The sequence below is a fragment of the Marmota marmota genome, unplaced genomic scaffold (assembly GCF_001458135.2).
Source record: "Marmota marmota marmota unplaced genomic scaffold, marMar, whole genome shotgun sequence".
In the NCBI taxonomy this organism is placed as follows: domain Eukaryota; kingdom Metazoa; phylum Chordata; class Mammalia; order Rodentia; family Sciuridae; genus Marmota; species Marmota marmota.
Genome location: NW_025999968.1, coordinates 59,107,018 through 59,126,454, shown reverse-complemented (window position 1 = coordinate 59,126,454; position 19,437 = coordinate 59,107,018). Strand labels below are relative to the sequence as shown.

Sequence of the window (19,437 nt, the reverse complement as noted above, 5' to 3'; positions counted from 1 at the left end):
TTGCTTGAAACACTCTGATCACCAACAGAGGTAAGGCGCCTCTCTGTCTAGATTCAAGATTTAAGCGGTGATGAAATACCCATTTGGGGACTGCAGGAGCTCAAGGAGACACTGACGGAAGCTGGTTAGGGGACGCCATCACAGGAAGGAGGCATCGAGGGGCGGTCACATCTCACCTTTCACAAAAGTCATTTTAAACTGAATCCAAGAAATGCAGGGCGGGGAATTCTATTTCCCCAGCGTGGTGGCCAGTGTGACCTAACGGGCTGTCTCTAGCCTGGCCACATAACTGGCAAGACCGTAGAGTTTTGTTCAACTCTGGGATGGGAGACCCGCATGCGACAGTGTCATATCCACACGTAGCTCTCCGTGTCCTCTAAGACCTCACTCATCTCATCCCTCCACAAACCAACCTGTCCCAGAGTTTCAAAGGTGCAGAACGACTCCCGCACACTGGCCACAAGTCCAGAGGCTGATTCCTAGAAAGGGCAGGACAGCGTTTTTCAGGTGCTGCCAGGTACCCATCATTCCCTGGACACGGGCCCAGCAATGCCTGGAGCCAGGTGGCCCTGTCCAGGCCCAAGGGTGAGACAGCTAAAAGTTTCTAACGATTCTATGCACCACCTCTGTCTCTGGGACAGTGGACAGTGGCTGTCTGACCTGGGCTCACCTGCAGGCCAGTCCCAGCCAGCAGCCTCCCTGCACACCTGAAGCACCCTCTGGAAGTGTCCCAGGCCAAGACACCTGCTCCGTGGTTCACACTCAGCTGGTTGGAAATGTAGGGGTTTTTTCCCAGATAAAAACTGATTTTTCCCATTTAATTGAAATAGTGATTTCCAACAAAACAGCTGTGTCACAGTCATGTGTTCACAGCCTATGACAATGCCATTCAGATCCTGCCCATTCTACCTTCCTTCCCCTCTCCTGTCTCCACCAAGGAAAACCACCGCCCTTCTCCTTTGAGCTCACAGGCAATATTCCTGTGATACGTGCAAAACAAAATGAAAAGAAGTCAAAATGCTGGAGTGACCCAGGGAAGAGAGCCAGCCTCAAATTTGTAAAGAGTCAGAATTAGAAGTGGGGAGAGGGTTAAGATGACATTGTCCCCTGTGGGACTATAGCCGCTCAGGGTGCAGTGGGTCACTGGGGGGTGGGGGGGCTGGGGCAAATGCTTGAAGCACAGAATTGCAGGGGTGGAAGTAACTTTGGGATTCACGCCACCCCATCCCTTCAGCAGCAAACCAAGGTTCAGACACAGTCTTTGGAACTGGCCTCAGGGCCAAGCAGGTTCAAGGTGCTACTCAGGCTGGCTAAAGAGGACAGAGGATCCAAAGGCATCTGCTAACACGCCTAGGTTCTGGGACCAGTGCTGCATGGTGTCAGCAAGCCCATGGATAAACCCAGCAAAGGCTGATGCCAAGCATCTTGGGGGGTTTTGCCTTTTTTTTTTCTTCCTATGGAATGATCATTGAGCCCAGAGCTCCCCAGGTGGAACACCCAGAGCACTTTCTGTACCTGCAAGTGCATCATGATCAACAAAAACCTCTTTCTGGGCTCCTTCAGATGTTCCAGGCCATTTTCAAAGCGTACTATAAAAGCACCTTTATTATTATTATTTTTTTAAATGAACCCGTGGGAAGTTTCACTTTGGTGAGCACACGTCAATCCAAACCGCCAAAGCTTTTATGTTTGCACTGAAACACCAAAACTCTAAATCTAAGAGAGGGTGGAGACCAGAGGACTCATCTGTGATCCCTGCAGCTGGCGATCCTTGCACGGTGGAGGGTGACTCCTTCACTGCCCTGGGGTCCTGTAAGCTGGCTGCAGTGGGGGTGACTCAGATCACAGTCGCTTTGCTCCTCAGACCCAGCCACCCAAGCATTCTCTGACATCCAAGGAGACCTGGACTTCTTAATGAGCACAGAGCACAGCTCAAGTCCCAATTACTTTCAGGGTCTAGGATGATAGAAGGGTAGACAGAGAAGAACGTGTTTTCTATAGGAGAAGCTAATTGGCCAAGCACAGAAATAGCACCAAGCTTCCACCCACATAACGCATACAGTATTTTCTGAACTGGTGATGGAGCTCCATGGCTGGCTTCCCAGTTTCCCCTCTTCTCCTGGTCCAGCCAAGTCTAGCCAAACAACACTCTTTCAGCTGATCACTAGGCTACACCATGAAAAGGGGAAGAAGCAGTGGATCTAGCAAGTCTGGGTCCAGGACCCAAAGGAATCCAGGAAGTTTGTAAGAAGCATCTACCACTCGGTACAGGTAGAACATTCCAGGAAACACAATTTTTTAAAAAAAAATCTTATTAAATTACATCTAGTGATATGCAAATAATTCATACTCTTCTCACAAGGAAAATGAGGGAAATGATATGATAGACACGGCAGAGCCAACCGTGAGGGGACCGTGTGGGACCTTCCCAGGAGGAAGAAATAGTGAAAGCCCAGAAACACAAGGTACAACTCTGGAAAGATGATAATAATGATGCGAATACCTTTAAGCAGAGGCTGGGGAAGCCAGGTGCTAAGTTATGACATTTAAAATTCAGCGACCCTACAGTGGCGCAGGAAAGAACAAGTCTCCTGGGGTGGGGAAAAGGGGGGGGAATGAAATGAAAAGATGTATTTCATTAAAAGGAGATGGTCCTTGCTCACATTTTGAAGCAGTTGAGCTTGCAGTCTAGTTTGAAGTTTAATTCAAGGTTCCAAAGCGGAGTCGTCCAGGAGGGACCTAAAGGAGAGCAAACCTCCTTGATCCTCTCCTCTCCTCTGAAATGCTGGCTGCAGGAATCAGGCTATCTCCCAGCCCAAGTGCACATCACCCCCCAACCCACCCCCAGCCAGGGGCAGCAGCCATTCAGCCCCGGGGAACACCTGAAGCCACCTGCAGGCCTACCCTCTGCCCACTTTCCTAGGGATCAGGGCAGCTGGGCGGTCTTCCTGGACTCCCCTAGGGGCAGCTTCGGTGCTCCCAGTGGCCTCAGGAAGCCCATGGTGTGTCCTGTGCGGCTTCCTGCCCCAGCCACAGAGCCGCCCTGGCACACCCCACCCTGTTGGGTCCCTCACCCCCAAGAGTCTGGAAGCTGCCCTCTTTCCCCTCTGCTCCACCCTCCGCCATCGACCTGGGATCCATCAGGGGTCTGTTCTGGTTGCTTCCTAGTATGCACCCCCAGCCAGCGGGCCTCCCCCATTGCTTCTGGATGACACCAGAGGTGGGCGGAGGGGCTTCAGCTGACAAGAACATATCTCCACCTTAACGGGAGCAGCCTAACAGCTCTAGGCACGTCAGAGCTGTCCCCCTCCCAAAACAGGTCTGACTGCCCTCCTTCCTTTAAATGCATCAAGCCAGCCAAGGACACTAATAAAAAACAAAGGGGTGGCGTCCATGGGACACGTTTATCTTTTTTGTTCTTTCTTTCCTCTTTCTTTCCCTTTCTTTCTTTCTTTCTTGAAAAAAAGCCAATCCAAAGTTAGTGTAGAAATCACTCTTGCTGAGAATTTTTAGAGTATAAAAGGCTCTTTTTTTTTCAATTAGAGATCTGATGGGCAGAGACGACCTGTCACAAGGGTCAAGGAAGGACGTGCATTGAGGAAGGCTAAAAACAGACCCCAGACCCTGGGTACAAGTGAGGTTTCATTTCTTGCCTCCAGATTCACTCCCCGCACCTTCCCCGCACCTTCCCCGCCCCATCTAACCCCAGCTCTGTGGCTGTGCTTGGGTCTGTCAGTGGTGGCCCCAGAGGTGACCAGAAGGCAGAGAGGGAGGTCTGCCTCTCTCTCTCAGATTGCCACATAGTGTATGAAATATCCACTTACATTCAAATTTCAGATTAAAAAAAATCAGTGTAGCTATTCCAAACATTGCATGGGATACATTCAAAATGGTTTGCCTTAGTCTGTTTATCGGAAATTGAAAGCTGAGCAGGCATCTTGTATTTTTATTTGCTAAACATAACCCTATGCCATGACACAGCTGTGCCCTTCAACAGAAGGTCATATGGCCTGTCAGGCTGTCCCCGCCCAGACCCCTCCCTGGATTCTGGTTCCCTCTCTACAGGACCTGCCACTACTGTCCTCAGATGGTGCCCTCAGCCCAGCACACACCTGTGCACATGCCCTCTGCAGCAAGCTCTTCAAGGACCCAGCTGAGCTGTGCCATCTACTTCCTTCCAGGACCGTGACTGACACATTCACCCTCAAGGACTTCCTGTCCCTCCCAACCATTGTGTTTTTAAAATAGCCCATCATCAGCTCTGATTGTGGTGTGTAGCACATAGTAGGTGCTAAGAGGATATTTCATGAGTGAATAAATAAACAAGTGAGAGAAGGGAAGCTAGTCTACACTGGGGTGCAGCATCCCTCTCCTGGTCGCTAGGGGTCTAACAGGGCATCCTGAAAAAACGTACTCTAAGCAGCACAAGTGGGACACCCCAGGATGCACGAGGGGGAGGGATGGGGCAGAGGAACACCCCAGGATGCACGAGGCTAGGGATGGGGCAGAGGAGGGCGGTGGTTAGCCATTATCAGTGGTGTGGGTGTGTTCTGGTCAACTATTGCTGTGGAATGAAGTGTCCCAGAATTGAGAAGTCGAAACCCAAAAATTGACTTTTTTCTCCCAGTTTGTGGGCTGCCGGCTCGGGTGGCCGCCCCCCGCAGTTGCAGTCAGAGGATCCTGGTGCTGCGGCCATCTGAAGGGCTCTTCAGCCACAGGTCTGGCACTGGGCGGGGACAGCTGGTGCAGTCATGGTTGGTTGGCATCTCTGCATGCGCTGCTCCATGTGGCTGGCTTGGGCTTCCCACAGCGGGGTGGTTCAGGGCGGTCAGACATCTGACATGGCGACTGGCTTCCTTCACAGGGTGCATTCCAGAGCGGGAAGTGGAAGGTGCCTATTCCTTAGGGCTGGGCACAGAGGCTGCCATATTTCCCTTCTGCCATGTTTGTTTGTTTTTTGGACTAAGGAGTCGCAGTCACCCAGATGCAAGAGCAGGGGGCTTAGAACTGCCTCTCCATGTGTCCAGGACTTGGCAGCCCTCTTCCCACCACGAGGTACAGTGCCAAGTGAGAAATCATACGAAATTACAACCAGAATAAAGGAATCCAGGAATTGTAGCCAAGACCATTAAAAAGCAAGGAAAAATAAAAACAGCAGGGAAGTTTTATGCCCTTCATTTGGGAAATTGATGAGATTCAAAGTAACTTTTTTCTTTTACATTTATTCACATTTATCTTATGCATAATTTATTTTCTGGTCGTAAGTTTTTATTTCTTTGTTTCTTTCTGGGAAGCCTTTTCTTCTGTGCATCCTCGTCTTCTGGTTGAGGAGCAGTCTGTTCCTTCTTGATGAGGATCATCTTGGTGTGGCAAGGGAGTTCACCTAAGGACTAACCTGACCTTGAGCTCTGCGAGGACAGTTCCCGTCTCTTGGACGTGCTGGACGACCTGGGAATCTGCACCTAAACCCTCTAGTTCAGCTGAATCACTCTGCATGCAAAGAATGTGCAAAACCTCTTTTTAGGTCACTGGCCATGGTCTGTCCTGGGCACAACTAAGACCCATGCTTTCAGATACTTGGTGGCTTTTTGGATATGCATATCTCCATGGCCTGGACAGTTTCTCGAGTGTTCTTAAACCTGAGCATTTAAGCCTCTTGATTTGCCTGATTTTGTGGGGTTTTCTGGATCAAGAGAAGGGCAAACCATTTTCACAGACCACCTCAGACCCTCAAATGAATTATTAACACCAGAACGTCACCAATGATCCATTCACTGTGCTAAAGCAGGACAGTAGTTTAAAAGTGTCGGAAAGAAAACAGCTTGTGAAATGAACGATACACATTTAATTGCCCTTTTTAAAAAATCAAGTCTGTTTGCAATGCTCGTCACAGGCTGGCTTCCTGGTCGGGTGACTGAGCAACACGCAGGGGGCTTCATCTAATGCTCTGCTTCTCATTTCCTAACAAGGGGCTCTGTGCTTTCATTTCTCACTGGGACCTACAGAGGATGCAGCTGGCTCTGTCCTTCATGGATAGTAAAAAAAAACAAAACAGAGAAATGACAAACAGGACAATAGGGAATACGTTTGTTGGAGTCTTGCCTTCAGAGCATGGGAGGGGGCTGGGTGAAATTGCTGTAATTTCCACACCCACTCTGCTGTGTGGTGACCCTCAGCTGCTCTCCCAATGCCCCAGAGTAAGTCGCCTGCCCTCCAGGTGGCAAAGCCACAGTATCACCAGCCAGTCTGCTGGGCTAGGCTTTAGCATAGGGCCCAAATAATACACACTCACATTCTGAATTCTTAAAGAAATGATTCAGCACTGAACGTGTTCTCAGCTTGACTAAAACTAAGAAAATTTGTGCCCCTCCTGGAAACAGGAAAAGTACCATTTAGGGGAGAATAAAATACACTGGGAGCAAAATCACCATGTCTGATTAAACAGTCCAAAGAATTGACCCAAATCTTCCAAGATTAATGAGTATTGATTGGAAACTCCAATTTGCTTCTGATTAAGAAGGCTGGGAGAAAACGATCCATCCGTTGAGTGGGATTTACACAGCTCCGGACAGTCCCCAGATGCTGTCCTGGAAGGTACTGGAAGGTATGCTGGAGAAGAGCTCAGAGCAGTCTCTCTTCCCTGCAGGATGTAGCTGGGAAGACAGATCCAGCCCCGAGAGGAAGACGCACCTTCTGCAGAACGTCAGCTGATGCACTGGGGTCCGGAAGGAGCATGGGCACCCACACACTTTCCTAGCCCAGAGGAGTCCCACCAATGCCAACCTACAAACTGGATCCATCTTCCCTGTGGAGCAGCGGCAGTTCAAGGTGGCTCTCACTTCCAGAACTGCCGGCCAAGGGTCTCCCTGAGATTACAACTGTCTTTGCCTACTTAAAAGAGCAAAACATTTTCCAGCCCGTGAGAAATATTGTCTCCGTACAAATTGTTAATTTAATGTAGAGGAGACCAGGGGTTTGAGCTCCTGCACTAGGCCCAGCAGGCCCAATCAAATGGAGTCCCTCCTGCTGGAGTTGCTTATCTGAGCTTCTGAGAAGCCAGGAGGGAGGGAGGAGAACTGCTGGCCAGCCCAGGTCAGTTCCAGCTGGCATGGTGAGGAAGGCCCCTCTACTCTCCTCTGTTCAGGGAGGTCACTGAAAGACCAGTCTGCTCTCTGCTCTGTTTCTGCTTTTGTTCGCCCTCCTGTCTATAAAACCCATCTCCTCTGCTCTGCTCCTCCGACCCGTTCTGTTTCACATGTGGAGGTGTTGCCAGCTTCTAGAATTGCAAATAAAAGCCAACTGAGATCTTTAAATTGTTGTGATGTTCTCTTTTGATGAAATAATGGATTAACCTAGACATTCCTGTCGTCCCGTTGGAGTTGGATTCTGAAGGACCAGCCTTGCCCTAGTTGAAGCCATTCCATGGGCGTAAGAAGATCCTGATAGCAATCCTCCGGCACGCTCCATGACCTCGGCTTCTCACCCGGGCCCGTGGGCCTTCTGTGTTGGATGTGGAGTAAGGCTCGGTCTGCAGCTGCCTAGAGTTACCAATGTTCAATCTCCAAAAGAAGGAAAGGAAGGAAGGGGAGGAGCAAGGGCAGGAGGGGAGGGAGAGGAGGGGAAAGGAGGACACCGGGTACATCGCTTCAGTGTTTTAACTGTGAAAACTAGCCTGGCTGTGCCCGTCCTTAGCCTGAGGTCACCTGTATCTGCCAGAGACTGTTAACCACATCAGTGGCAGTGCTGTGGGGACATGATTTCCAGCTTGACCAAGATGCTGCCTGTTAACCTCACCCTGTTCCAAGGGTCCAGGCCCCAAGGGGTTATCAACAAGTCTCTGGTCTCTGGTCATCAGAGAACTCATGACAGAGAAGAAACGGAGAAAACCTGGTGGGTGCACCTCAAACCAGGTGACCAAAACCTCTCTTACAGGATGACCTTGGGGAAAACCCGGGAGCTCCAGAGAGACCTCTCCTGAGACAGCCTCCCAGTCCTCTCAAGGCCACCAGGGCCCAGAGGGAGGGAAGCACATGAGGCCACTTTCAGACTTCGCAACCCGTTCAGAGGCAAAGGATTAGACCCAGAGACAGCTACAGATCTCCACTTCTGTTAACAAGGTGTCAAGCACAGACAGCGGATTAGAAGCACTGTGTTTATCTGAGGTTGTACCTACTCACTGATGTTATTATAATGCTCAAACTGAAGGGCAAACAAATTTTAAAAAGTCACTCTTATAACCAAAATCGATGGTAATAAATGCGTTGACAGCAGCAATCCACGGAATAACCTTCACCAGGGTTCACTTGGTGCACAGTTCACATCTCGAGCAGGCTTGTTGGAGCCCCGATGGGTCAGAGGCCTGCTTAATAAGCAATCACAACGTCGCCCTTTCCCCATCTGGATAAATAGCAGAAGCCACCTGTGCATCTGCCTCTTCCTTTTGGAATACAGATTAATGAGAGTGTCAGCAGAGGGACCCAGATGGAGACCAGCATTTTCTGAGTTTCCTGTGAGCTTCGTGTGGCATGCACAGCAGCCCTCGGGGTCTCTCAGCTCAGGGGGCCCCAGCTCTGCAGCACCGGTTCCACTGCAGATTGAAGGCTTTGTGGTCTGGAAACGTGAGCACCTAGAGATGGGAAACTGCAGGGAGCTGCCTTCCCCCGGTGCAGCCATAAACTTATAAACAATGCGTCTCTGATTCCTGTCACTGCTACACACTATAAGCTGCTTTTGCCTTTTTCCGGAGGTTTGTCCCAGCATGGTAAGTTTGCATCTAAGCTCTTAAAATGTGTGCAGAACTGGCATATTCGTCCTTGGGGTGGACCAGGCTGCACGCCCCTGGCCTCCGGGCACCTTGACATTCCAGCCCACGGGAACAGCAAAAGTCCCAATTGCCAGCTGCTGCTCTTCCCTGCATCTATCCTCATCTCTGACCTGATCACGTGCCATGTTTGAATCCGAACAGAGCCATGCCGCTGTGGGAGGCTCTTGCAGGGCATCAGCCCTCTGTAGCCCTTGTAGCAGCTGCATTTCTGCCTCTAGCCTTCCACCCTAGCTGGGTGTGCACAGGGGCAAGGTCACCCAGGGAGCGCCTCCTGCCAAAACTGACCTTCTCCTGGACATGATAATGCCCTTCAGCCACTTTCTGTCCCTGCATCCAACATCAGCTCCCCTTGCTCCAAGCTGACCACCCACTGTCACACGGGGTTTCACCTGACACATGCACAGTGCCAGGAGAGACAGGAGTGCATCCCAGGTGAAACCTGCCCAATCAAGGTGTGGGTCTTGGGAGTTCACCATGCACCAAGACCACCAAATGGTAAATGCAAGTGTGTGGTGTCTCCTAGGTGGCCTCTAGCTGGTGATGTGGAGCCCAGGGGCAGGGTTGGAGTGGATAGTGCTCTGGAAATGAGCATTTGGATTCTAGTTCTTATTTTAAAAGTCACTTGGCTTAGTTAGTGGAAGTGTAAATATGTCTATGAACACAGGTCCTCCTCAATTGCTGTCTCTCTCTCTACTTTCTTGATAGCAGAAAAATAAGAAAATGACTCTGTGTGAACCTGTGGTGGGTCCCCTCAAAATCCAAAGGTGAGAGGAAGCTAAACTCCTAAGGCTTGGGTTTTATTCAAAATGGGGGGAAATCTTGGCACAGCTGCATTGTATCTCACCTCGTATTAGCAATCGTGTAATCAACCATACCAAATCAGGCTGCATTTCACAAGCTCCTAGCATACCCCCACACCTACCAAAGCCATCTCAAGTCAGGGCTCTAGCTGCAAGAGGGGACACGCCTATTCAAGCCCAGAGCCCCTGCCCTCTGCAAGGCTCACACACCAGGAAGACACAGCAGTTGTCGCAAGGCCCCTGGGCAGCTCTGGGTGATGCTTCCCTGCAGCGGGGACTTCAGGGATTCTTCCCTGGGAGCAGATGTGTTCCTAGCCTTCCGCCCCCGAGTCAGAGCCTTTGGAAACAAATGCATCACAGCTCACCGTCTTGAGAAATCCCTTCCCATTTTAGAAACTCAATTTAGCTTGGGTAAGCCTCCACACGCCATCGGGAGGCTTAGTACTCATAAATCTCTTCTTCCATCTCCTCCGGAAATGTGTCTACCTGTGCACAACAACAAAGAAATCTAACTCCTGGGGTCTCCAATATCAAAATCCACGTCAAAGTATCCAGGGAAATTACTGTCTCATGAAAACATCCTTTGACTGTGTCCAAGCAGATAATGTGTGAGAAATAATCCAGATTCAGATGGCTGTGTCTGTACTTAGAAAACATGTGTGACTTTCACTTAGGCTTCTAGATGGACAGAGATTTGTCACTGGAGTTGCCCAGGTCCTGATGAATTTGTTTTCAAAATTAAAAAATAAATCTATAACTATTATTTCTGAAAATTCTGTATCCATACTGCAGATGATTCTGCAAAACCTAGAGCCATGAGGAAGGTCTGGATTGTTGGGCTGTATATTTAGAGACTGAGATCTTGGAGAACGAGGAGGAGTCCAGGGACATTCCAGCTGTGTGTCAGATTTCTTGTCAATAAATACCATGACAACAAGAATTACAGAAAACCGGATTCCCAGCTAGAGCTCTCTCGAGATAATTTTTAACTAAGGTAACAAAATTCCAGCAGCCCAAGAATGTACATACCCTCTGAAATGTTAATGCTCCTGACCTAACATCTTTTATGATACAATTTCAAAGCACCTATCAGTTTTTTTTTTCTTTCTGTGTCAAGCTGAAGCCTCAATTAAATTTATAGGACCTGGGACAAAAACAAGCTGGCTTGCAGATGGCTCCGGAAGGTGGGAATGTTCGCTATGGTTAAGCAGCTACTGTCGGAATGCCATGGTGCTTTGGGGTTTCACAGGGCACACTTCCTCTCAGGGATCGCTCTCCTTGCACACACGAAGGCAGCGTCATTTGATTTTAATGGGAAACACATTAACACCACAGACCTCCCTGGACAGCTGGGGCGACAGTAATATATTTTGAATTTCACTGGTGTGCAATATTAAGTTAAAATGGAAATTTCAAGATTTAAGAGATTAAGTAACAGATTCTTTAGAAAAATGACCCTTGGCCCACCTCTAGAAACGTCTCAATCTGTGCTGTGCCATTGCTGGCTTTTGTCTTTGTTCATTTTTAGTGGCAAAAGTCTCAAAAAAAACATTGACTATTATAATTATATATCTTGTGCATAAAGTATACATAAGCAGTTTTACCTAAAATTAAGGTAGAGCATGGTGATAATAATTTAGATTTATACAGTGACACTATCCTATAATTATCCAATAATCCCTAGTTCCCCTTTACCACTCAGAGGCAAATATCTTTTAATATCTAGAATTATATAATGAAGAGCTTTATTCATAGCATCTTCAATTTTTCCATTCGATTAATTTTTATACCTCCAGAAAAGGCTCACTCTTGTTTCCACTGGTGTTTCCGCCGGTTTTCAGCTGAAAGAACTGCCAGCATTGGAACGGCAGAGAGTCCCCTCCTGGGTGATAGCTGACAGATCCCTTTGGTGCAAAGCTGGGGACCTGGCTGTGCCCACCAGGACTGGTAGGATGCCAGGGAAAGCCAGCACCAGGGACCCACACACACAGCACCTAGAACTGACACGGCCCCCACATGCCACATCTTCACACTCCCGGCTGCTCAGGTGTGGCCAGGAGTGACACTAAAGCCCTGGTCCTCCACGCGTGGACCAGGAGCCCTGGGTGCCTACCTCCTTTAGAGGATCCCAGGAGGTCAAACGCATTTTTTGGTCTTATGAAAGATAGTATTATCGTGAAAGATGTTATTTGACCTTAAAAGATGTTATTTGCTTTTTAAAACCTCCTCGTCTCACAAGGGCACAGTGGGATTGTCTAGAGGCTGCGTGTCATGCATTGTCACAACACACTGAATGCAGATGCAGACAGGAAAACCCAGCCGTCCTCTGCCGAGCGGGACATGCAAGAGGTGCAGAAAGGTTTAGCACTGCCACCTTGCCACTAAAGACCCTTTCTGCCTCGGAGAATGTGATTGCGTTTCCTAAAGAAAGAGTGTTACTAAGGTTAACAAGAAAACTGGTTAATTACTTTTCTAGTGAATTCATAAGTAACCTTCCTAAAGGGCTCCATTTTCATTTCTAATAAGGCAGCCACCAGTGGATATGAGGAGCATAAACAAAAGTTCTTTGGGGTCCTCAGGCATTTTTAAGAATGGAAAGGAGTTTTGAGAGCAGAAGGCCTGCGGATGGACAGAGCAGAGGATCTCTAAGAAGCCTGGGGCTGTAAGGCTCCGAGGGTGAGTTGGAGGGTCCGTGGCAATGAACTGCAGAGACAGATGGATGTGAACGCGTGAACCAGGAAAACCAGCAGGGTGACAAAATGCTGCCCCCGGGACCTGCATGCAGGACGCTCCCCTGTGTCAGGCAGCTGGTTCTTCCTCTTTCAGGCAGCTACAATTTCCCTCCTCGCTTGTAAACCCTCTCCTTCTCCCTCCTCTGCTCTCTGACATCCTGCCAGTACCCCCCACACACCCAGCTCCTCACAGCAGACAGAAAAGGCTCTGGGCAGCAAGGAAGGCACAGCCAGGTTTGGGAAGGACCCTGGTTCCTTTCTCCCCACGCCCTGCTTTGAACAGGACAACCTCTACTTATTGAGGTGATGACCCCTTTACCTCAGGTGTCACCCCACTGACCCTGCCCAGAAGGACAAGGACAGCACAGAGGGAACTGAGTCTTGCTCAGGCCCCAGTGCAGACGCACTTCAGAAACCCAGAGTGTCTTCAGGACCCCAAGGAATCCTTACAGGTGCATTTGAGATTGGCATTTTGCAATATGATTGGTCAACACAGCACAGATTCCATCTGACTAGAGGCAAGAGTTGTTTCCCACAAAATGAGGATTCATTTTGTAACTAATAACAAGTGAGATTATCCAGGGCATGCTGGACTCCTCCGCGTTGCAGGGATCTTCCATTATGATGTCACCTGCCATCTCAACTGCTAAAGTTAGGGACCTGGGGGGAAGTGGGCTCCACTTCCTTCACCATCCATTGGCTTCCGTTCCTGCCCACACCCCAACACCCCCACACCTTTCTTGGCTTCCCAATCCATAAGCATATGATGCTCCTTCCTGAAACTTAAGGCTGTAGTGAAGCCTGCAGAGACAGGAGGCCAAAGCTCCTATCTCCTCCGTTACTTGTGTCTGCTGGTGACCCTGAAAGCACCAGTCGCCCCTGAGCACCACCCCAGGGACCTGCACCCTGCTCTGGATGCTAGGAACAGGGGAGCAAGTCTCCAAACCTCCTTTCAGAAGTTGAGCACTTCACAGTTTTCAAAGCACTTATCTCATTTGATCTCATTTTATCCTCACAACAACTCGGATGGATTCTCACCAACCCTAATGAAGAAAGCAGAGAACTATATTTGCATTGTAATTATCCTGTTGCCCCAAATGGGAGTCCTCTTTTGGGAGGGAAACTGTTCTTATCACCACATTTAGCTAGCTCTGTTTTCTTTGTAAAGCCAGACCAGGGTGCTCACTGTGAATTGCTAAAACCCACTCCAGACTGAGGCAGGGACATAAATAGTAAGCAGATTTGGATGGAAGGCATGATCCACCCCTGCTGGGGCCCAAGGCTGCGGAGGGGCAAGAGGAAGGGGCAGGACACCGTGTCATCTTACCGTTTTCGCCTGATGTCTTATCTTTTCCATTGGTCGCTCCAGCACCTTGTCGCTAAAAACAAAAATACATAAATAAATAAGTAAACATTTTTAAGAAATTATCAGATGTAATAGGATTCTTCTGTCTCTTTCCTCTTGCCAAATGCCTCTCCCATTATATCCAGTTCTGTGCTACTTTAGCTCAGATGGTTAAAACACAGTAGTGGTGAGACAACCCAGAAAAGGGACAGCCCAGGAAAGGGGGGACTCAAGGCTCGCAGACGCAGCCCCCTTCCTGCCCCTGCTCAGTGCGTCTCACAGGTCACAAGGGAAGCCAGACGGGAGACTACTGTTGATGGACAATGACCTCATTGAGAACATGAGGGAGAGAGCCAAGGCTCTAGGCCAACAGCAGGAGCAGAAATGTCCCCTTCATCGTGACAGCCCTCACAGTGCTGCACTCTCCTGTCACTCATTGTGCCCAAGGTCTTCTTTTTAAATATCATTTTCAACTAAACAACTCTGATGCTAAAAGTCAGAGTTCCTCCTCTCTCTGAGCTATTGTTTCCTGTCGTTGTTTATGGCTAACTTGTGCATTTTCATTTTGTGAGACTGACAAAAGTGTCACAGATGTTATTATAGTTTGCTTTGGAGCTTTGGGTGTGATTCCTGGGTGGGCAGTTGGGAGCTGAGTGGCGTTGACTGCGCATGTGAACATCACCCATTTGCTCCAGCCCGATGCCATCTTCCCAACTATTCTAGGACCTGGAGGGAGAGGCATTTTATTAATTCAATCTTCTTGCCATCATTAGAAAATATGCTTTGAGTTGAAAAGAACTGAAGTGATTGTAAACTTGCAGGAGGAAACGAGGCGGGTTGGGGGCATGATTTGTTCAAGATCATGGAGGAAGTGAGTAGAATCAAGACTGGGACCTGGCTTCCTCGCCGAGGTTAGTGTCCAGCAGGCATTGGGACATAGCAGTCCCTAAGAGGAGTCCTGGAAAGACAGACACGGAGCGAGGAGAAAGCTATAGGTGACTACAGGCCATTATGGGTGACCCCCACTGACCCTGAAATTCATACTGAGGTCAAGGACTTCAGCCTAAAAGCAATCTCATAAAAAATAGCAATCGGTTCCCTTTAGTATTCAATGTTGTCATGAGAATGTCCCAGCTCATTCGTCAGCCATGATTATTGGGAAACCCTTGCCTGCGGGTTCTGTTTAGTGTAAGTAAACAGGGAACCAGATGACGGCTGGTGCAGACAGTCGGCCATGCTGTGCATGCTCACTGCCTTGTGTGGATGGAAACCTGGAGAGGCAAAGTGACGCCACTCACATGTCATTGACACCCCCACCCTGCATCCCAGTCAACACAAATGCAAAAGCCCACCCGGGTCTAGGGGGCTCTTCCCTGTTCTGTGAGGCTTCCACCTGTCTCTGGCAGGAATGGGGAAGAAAGGAGACCAGTTTGAAAGGTCACAGAAATGTGGGCCCCTCCTTTCTTCCTGCCGGTGTTTGCATGGAGGGAGGAGATGGCAGTCTTCAGCCCACCGTCACTGACTGCTCTTGAGCAAACCACCACGCAGATCCCCTGCCCGGCACCCCCTACCACCCAAGAGAACCTGGAATACACATCGTCTGGACTGAAGCCAGATAATGAGTAGTGCAAGGAAAACACCCCTCTCTTCTTTTCTGTCCTGACTTGGGGGCCTCTTCTATTTCAGCACAGAGCTGATGAGTTGCACTTGATGGAAATCAAACTACCCTTGAGATGAGCCCAGTCAGTGACACAGCCGCCGCCCCAGGTGGTGAACTACGCTGTCTCTAAAACCCTTCCCTGCCCGACACATAGACACTCAGGAAAAAGAACATCCTGCAGAACAAAAGGACAGTGCTTTAAGTCCTACGAAATGGGATGCAGGTACAAAAGAGATGCAGGGTGGCCCCACTGCCTGAAATGTCTTGAGCACGAACACCTTCCAAGTGCCGAGAATGCCACCTTTCACAAAAGATCGCCTTCCAGAAACCAGCGGAAGACTGAAAAGAAATGTGCGCAGGGAGAACAGAAGTCAGCTTTGGAGACTTTCCAAGACAGGATTTTTGTGTCAGGTCTTCTTTGAGGGAAGCAAAATGAAGCTGATAGATGTCACAGGAGATGGTGTCATGGATCAGAAAACGATCCTGACAAAAAAGAACAAGGCGTTCAAAGTGCGCTATTACAGAATTCTTGGAGACCTGGTGACATTTTCAAGGGAAGGCTGGGGGCAGTAGGAGGTTTTGCAAGAGCCAACCTATTCCTGGAGACTGGCCCCCACACATGACCGTTTGGCCACCACACCCACACAGGTGGTGGGTTTCCTGGAGGTAGAAGGTCCATGCCAGGCTGGGTATTAAGATGTCACAGCTCCGGCCGTGGAGGCCGGGCCCCAAGCACTCTCTCAAGCTTCACTGACTCGGGGAATTCTGACAGCTCCCTAACCAAGTGGGTGCTCCCAGAGCCTTGCTTCACCTGTGGACACAAGGCCAGAGGAACTTTCTCAAGGCCACACAGCTGGGAAGTAACTGAGCCAGAATCCAAACCCCAAAGACCAGGCCTCCCTCGCAGCCCCTGTGTAGAGCAGTGTTGTGTGGCAGGTCCCTGCAGGCCTCCACAGCAGGCCATGGTAAGGAGACAGGCAGATGAAGGTCTGCAGGGGACAGGAGCTTCGTGAGCACCCACAGGCTGAGAGTTTGGAGGAACGCTGGCTTACAGGAAGAAGCAGCCAAACCAGAGACGAAGGCCTTGGTTGTAGAAATGTTGTGCAGTCTTTTTCCTTTAAAGTTTAAATAGCACAAGCACAGAGCTGGGCTATGCTGAAATAAGTGGGTGGATGGATGGATGGATGGATGAGTGGGTTGGAGGATGGGTAGATAGGTGGGTGGATGGATGGACTGATGAAGGCCATTCTCTAAAAGACCATGAGAGAAGGGTTTTTTTTTTTTTCCATGAGGTGATAGAAGTTCATGTCCTAGGGAAAGAGACTGCCTTTTCTCTTCATCCTCCTCCCACCCCCAAATGACAGAAGCTCGGCCCCCAGCCACCCTCCACCATCCCAACCATGACCTCATCATCCTGAGCCCCCACACCGACTGCTGAGCAGAGCTAGTCCTGCCTCAAGAATATCATCTGTTAATCAATTTTATAATGAAAGTCAAGTCTTGAAAGAGAAGGGCACAATAAACGGACTTCAGAGTAAACTGTGGTATGAGCTTTTAGAATTCTGAGCTGTTTCCTGGGAATTTCAGAAATGATTCATCAGTACCGTGAATACCACCACTGTGTGGTTCAGTTGAAATATTCTTATAATTTAATACCTTACGAAATGCAGAAAGCCGGGAAAATTCTCCCCAGGTGAGCACACACAGCCCCAGTTACCAGGTTACGGCGGATGCGGAAAACACCCTGTCAGAACCATCTGGAAAACCGCGTGCGTGCCCTGAGGGTCTCTGGAAGCGACCAGGACCCTGCTTTGATGTTTTCTGATGGATCTGGAGAGTGAGTCGGTGTCATGGCCACGGAGAGGAATGCAGCTGGTATATCTAAGGGTTTCTCTGTTGTTTCTTCTGAGGCCAGAGAGTGGTCGTGGAGCCCCAGATCCACATCCATCTCAATCACAGCAAAACCAGCACATTGGACCTCCTCAGAATTCCTCTCCCCGGGGCACCCCACCAGGAGACCTGCCGTCTGGCCCTGGTCATGGTCCTCAGCATAGATGTTCTCCTTCAGGTCCTCCCCTGGTCATCTCCACTCACACCCACCCTGAGGCTTCCCTTTCATGCTCTGGGCTTCCCAGTCCTGTTTGGGACCATGACCGTCCGTAACACCTCAGGCCCTGCAGACGCGGCATCTTCTTCGACACTCATCAAGTGTGTATGACAGTCCCTCCCCCTTCAGTCACCTGAAAGAGCGTGGCCGAAGCTCCTGGGGGCCCAGTGACCCTCCCTCCTCAAACTTCATCAAGCAAGGTCCTATTATCACCCAGAGACCTTCTCGGGGAATGAAGGGCCCCTCTGGGGAACGGTGTGTTCCACTCAGTTTTCCTTGACAATCATAAATCATGAAACTACTTGGTTCTTGAGAACCAGACACATTTTCCCTAAAATCATCCATTTCAGTATTGTCCTGGTTTCATGATTAGGACATGCTAAGTATCCACCCAAGGTCACAACACGTAATTTTAAAGTTACAGCATAAAGTTATTTTTTTCCTCTGCCCCACCCTGGTGGCGAGCATGTGTGCTGTAAAGTCTGTTGAGAAGCCACAGAGAGAGACTAGGGCAGACCACAGCCAGATGACAAATACTCTCGGTCCCCAATCCTGGGACACCACCAAGGGACTTATAGGGCTTAGAAAGAGAGGTTTTCTTTCTTATCGGCGGCTATTAATAAAATTACAGCTTTTCAGAATTCAATGGAAACCCAGTTGAAAGAAACCTAAACAACAATTGCACATTTAAGAGACTCGTGCGCCTTTAAACGTTCCTTTTGATGATCTAGTATGTGCCAAGTATCCATAACAGGCAGGAGAGGTATTTAAAGAGATAATTTTTGGAGTAATTTTCCCTGACAGTCTCATTGCACCAAGATCTGCAGGAAAATAACAACAACAAAAAAATATGTCTCAGCTGGGCTTCCCAGAAAGCAGAGCCCGGCAAAGGCCATTCGTGCTCTGGCTTTAATAGAGAGGGCAATGCGGGGGGGGGGGGGGCGGGGGTGGGGGGTGGGGGCGTGGTGGAGGGGAAGCAGGAAGAGGGAGCCTCCGTGAGTGACTTCACCCAGCCCGCCATTAGGTGCCACCCAGTGCTGATCCCCTCAAGGGCTCTGAAAACTCTGAGAACAGACGCTGGAGGAGGTGGGGCAGAAGAGCTATCCCCAGCTCCTGTCCCTCATCGATCCAAGGCATCCCACGGAGCATTGATTCCCGATGCCTGGACTGTGCAGCCTCACGCCTGGCATCTGCCAGGGGTCGAGGAGGACGCTCCAGGGCAGGAGGTAGAGCTGGAGGTGTTTGGTGTGGGCAGGAGATGACAAGCTGTCACGGAGGACCTGCCTAGAGTCTGTAGAGCTCATGCAGAGCTGGCTACCCACTCGGGTCCCCACAGATAGGGTCTATAGTGACATGTGAGAGGCGCCCCGACCTGAGCACAGGAACTTGCTGAGACTGCTTTTGACCAAGTTGCAAAATCACCAATGCCCCACGAGCTGAAAAGAGCCCACCAATTTCTCAGTAAATATCTGGCTTTGGATCAATTTCTCCCTACTCTTAGCTTAGAACAGGTATTAAGATATGTCTGGACACTTCTGAGCTACATCTAGGATGGCACGCACACCAATAATACCTAGGTCTGAACAGTGTTGGCTTGAATAGAAAATGCACTGTGTCCTGGATATCAGTGGCAGACTCATAGGTGACCTGAGGACACGCCTTCTCAAAACCCACTTCTGCTTCCTTTGGTTGTGAGGCACTGGATGAGTTCTCAGTTCACTGTTCTTCCTGGTGAATCTATTTCAAAACCACATCCTTGGAAGAGCCACCCCTGGGCAAGGTGAGCCTGGCATTGCCTGGCTCACAGTGCATTTTGTACCTGGCACAGAATAAAGAGCCAGCGCTACCATTTAAATCTGGAGTGTCCCCAAAAGTATGTGTGAAAGGAAGGCTGATCCCCAGTGCCACAGTATACGGAGGGGGCTCTTGGGAAGTAGGACCTCAAGGCTCTGACCTCAGCTGTGGAATA

The 19,437-nt window shown here is 49.6% G+C and overlaps 1 protein-coding gene across 1 annotated transcript in view; it reads right to left on the bottom strand.

The window, feature by feature from the left end:
- Positions 1-19,437, bottom strand: part of Pcp4 (Purkinje cell protein 4) — a 53,396-nt gene that overhangs the window by 13,484 nt on the left and 20,475 nt on the right. The window contains exon 2 of the mRNA XM_015478457.2: positions 13,684-13,735. Within this exon, the coding sequence (XP_015333943.1) occupies positions 13,684-13,735 (52 nt within the window). The remainder of the gene's footprint in view (positions 1-13,683; positions 13,736-19,437) is intronic.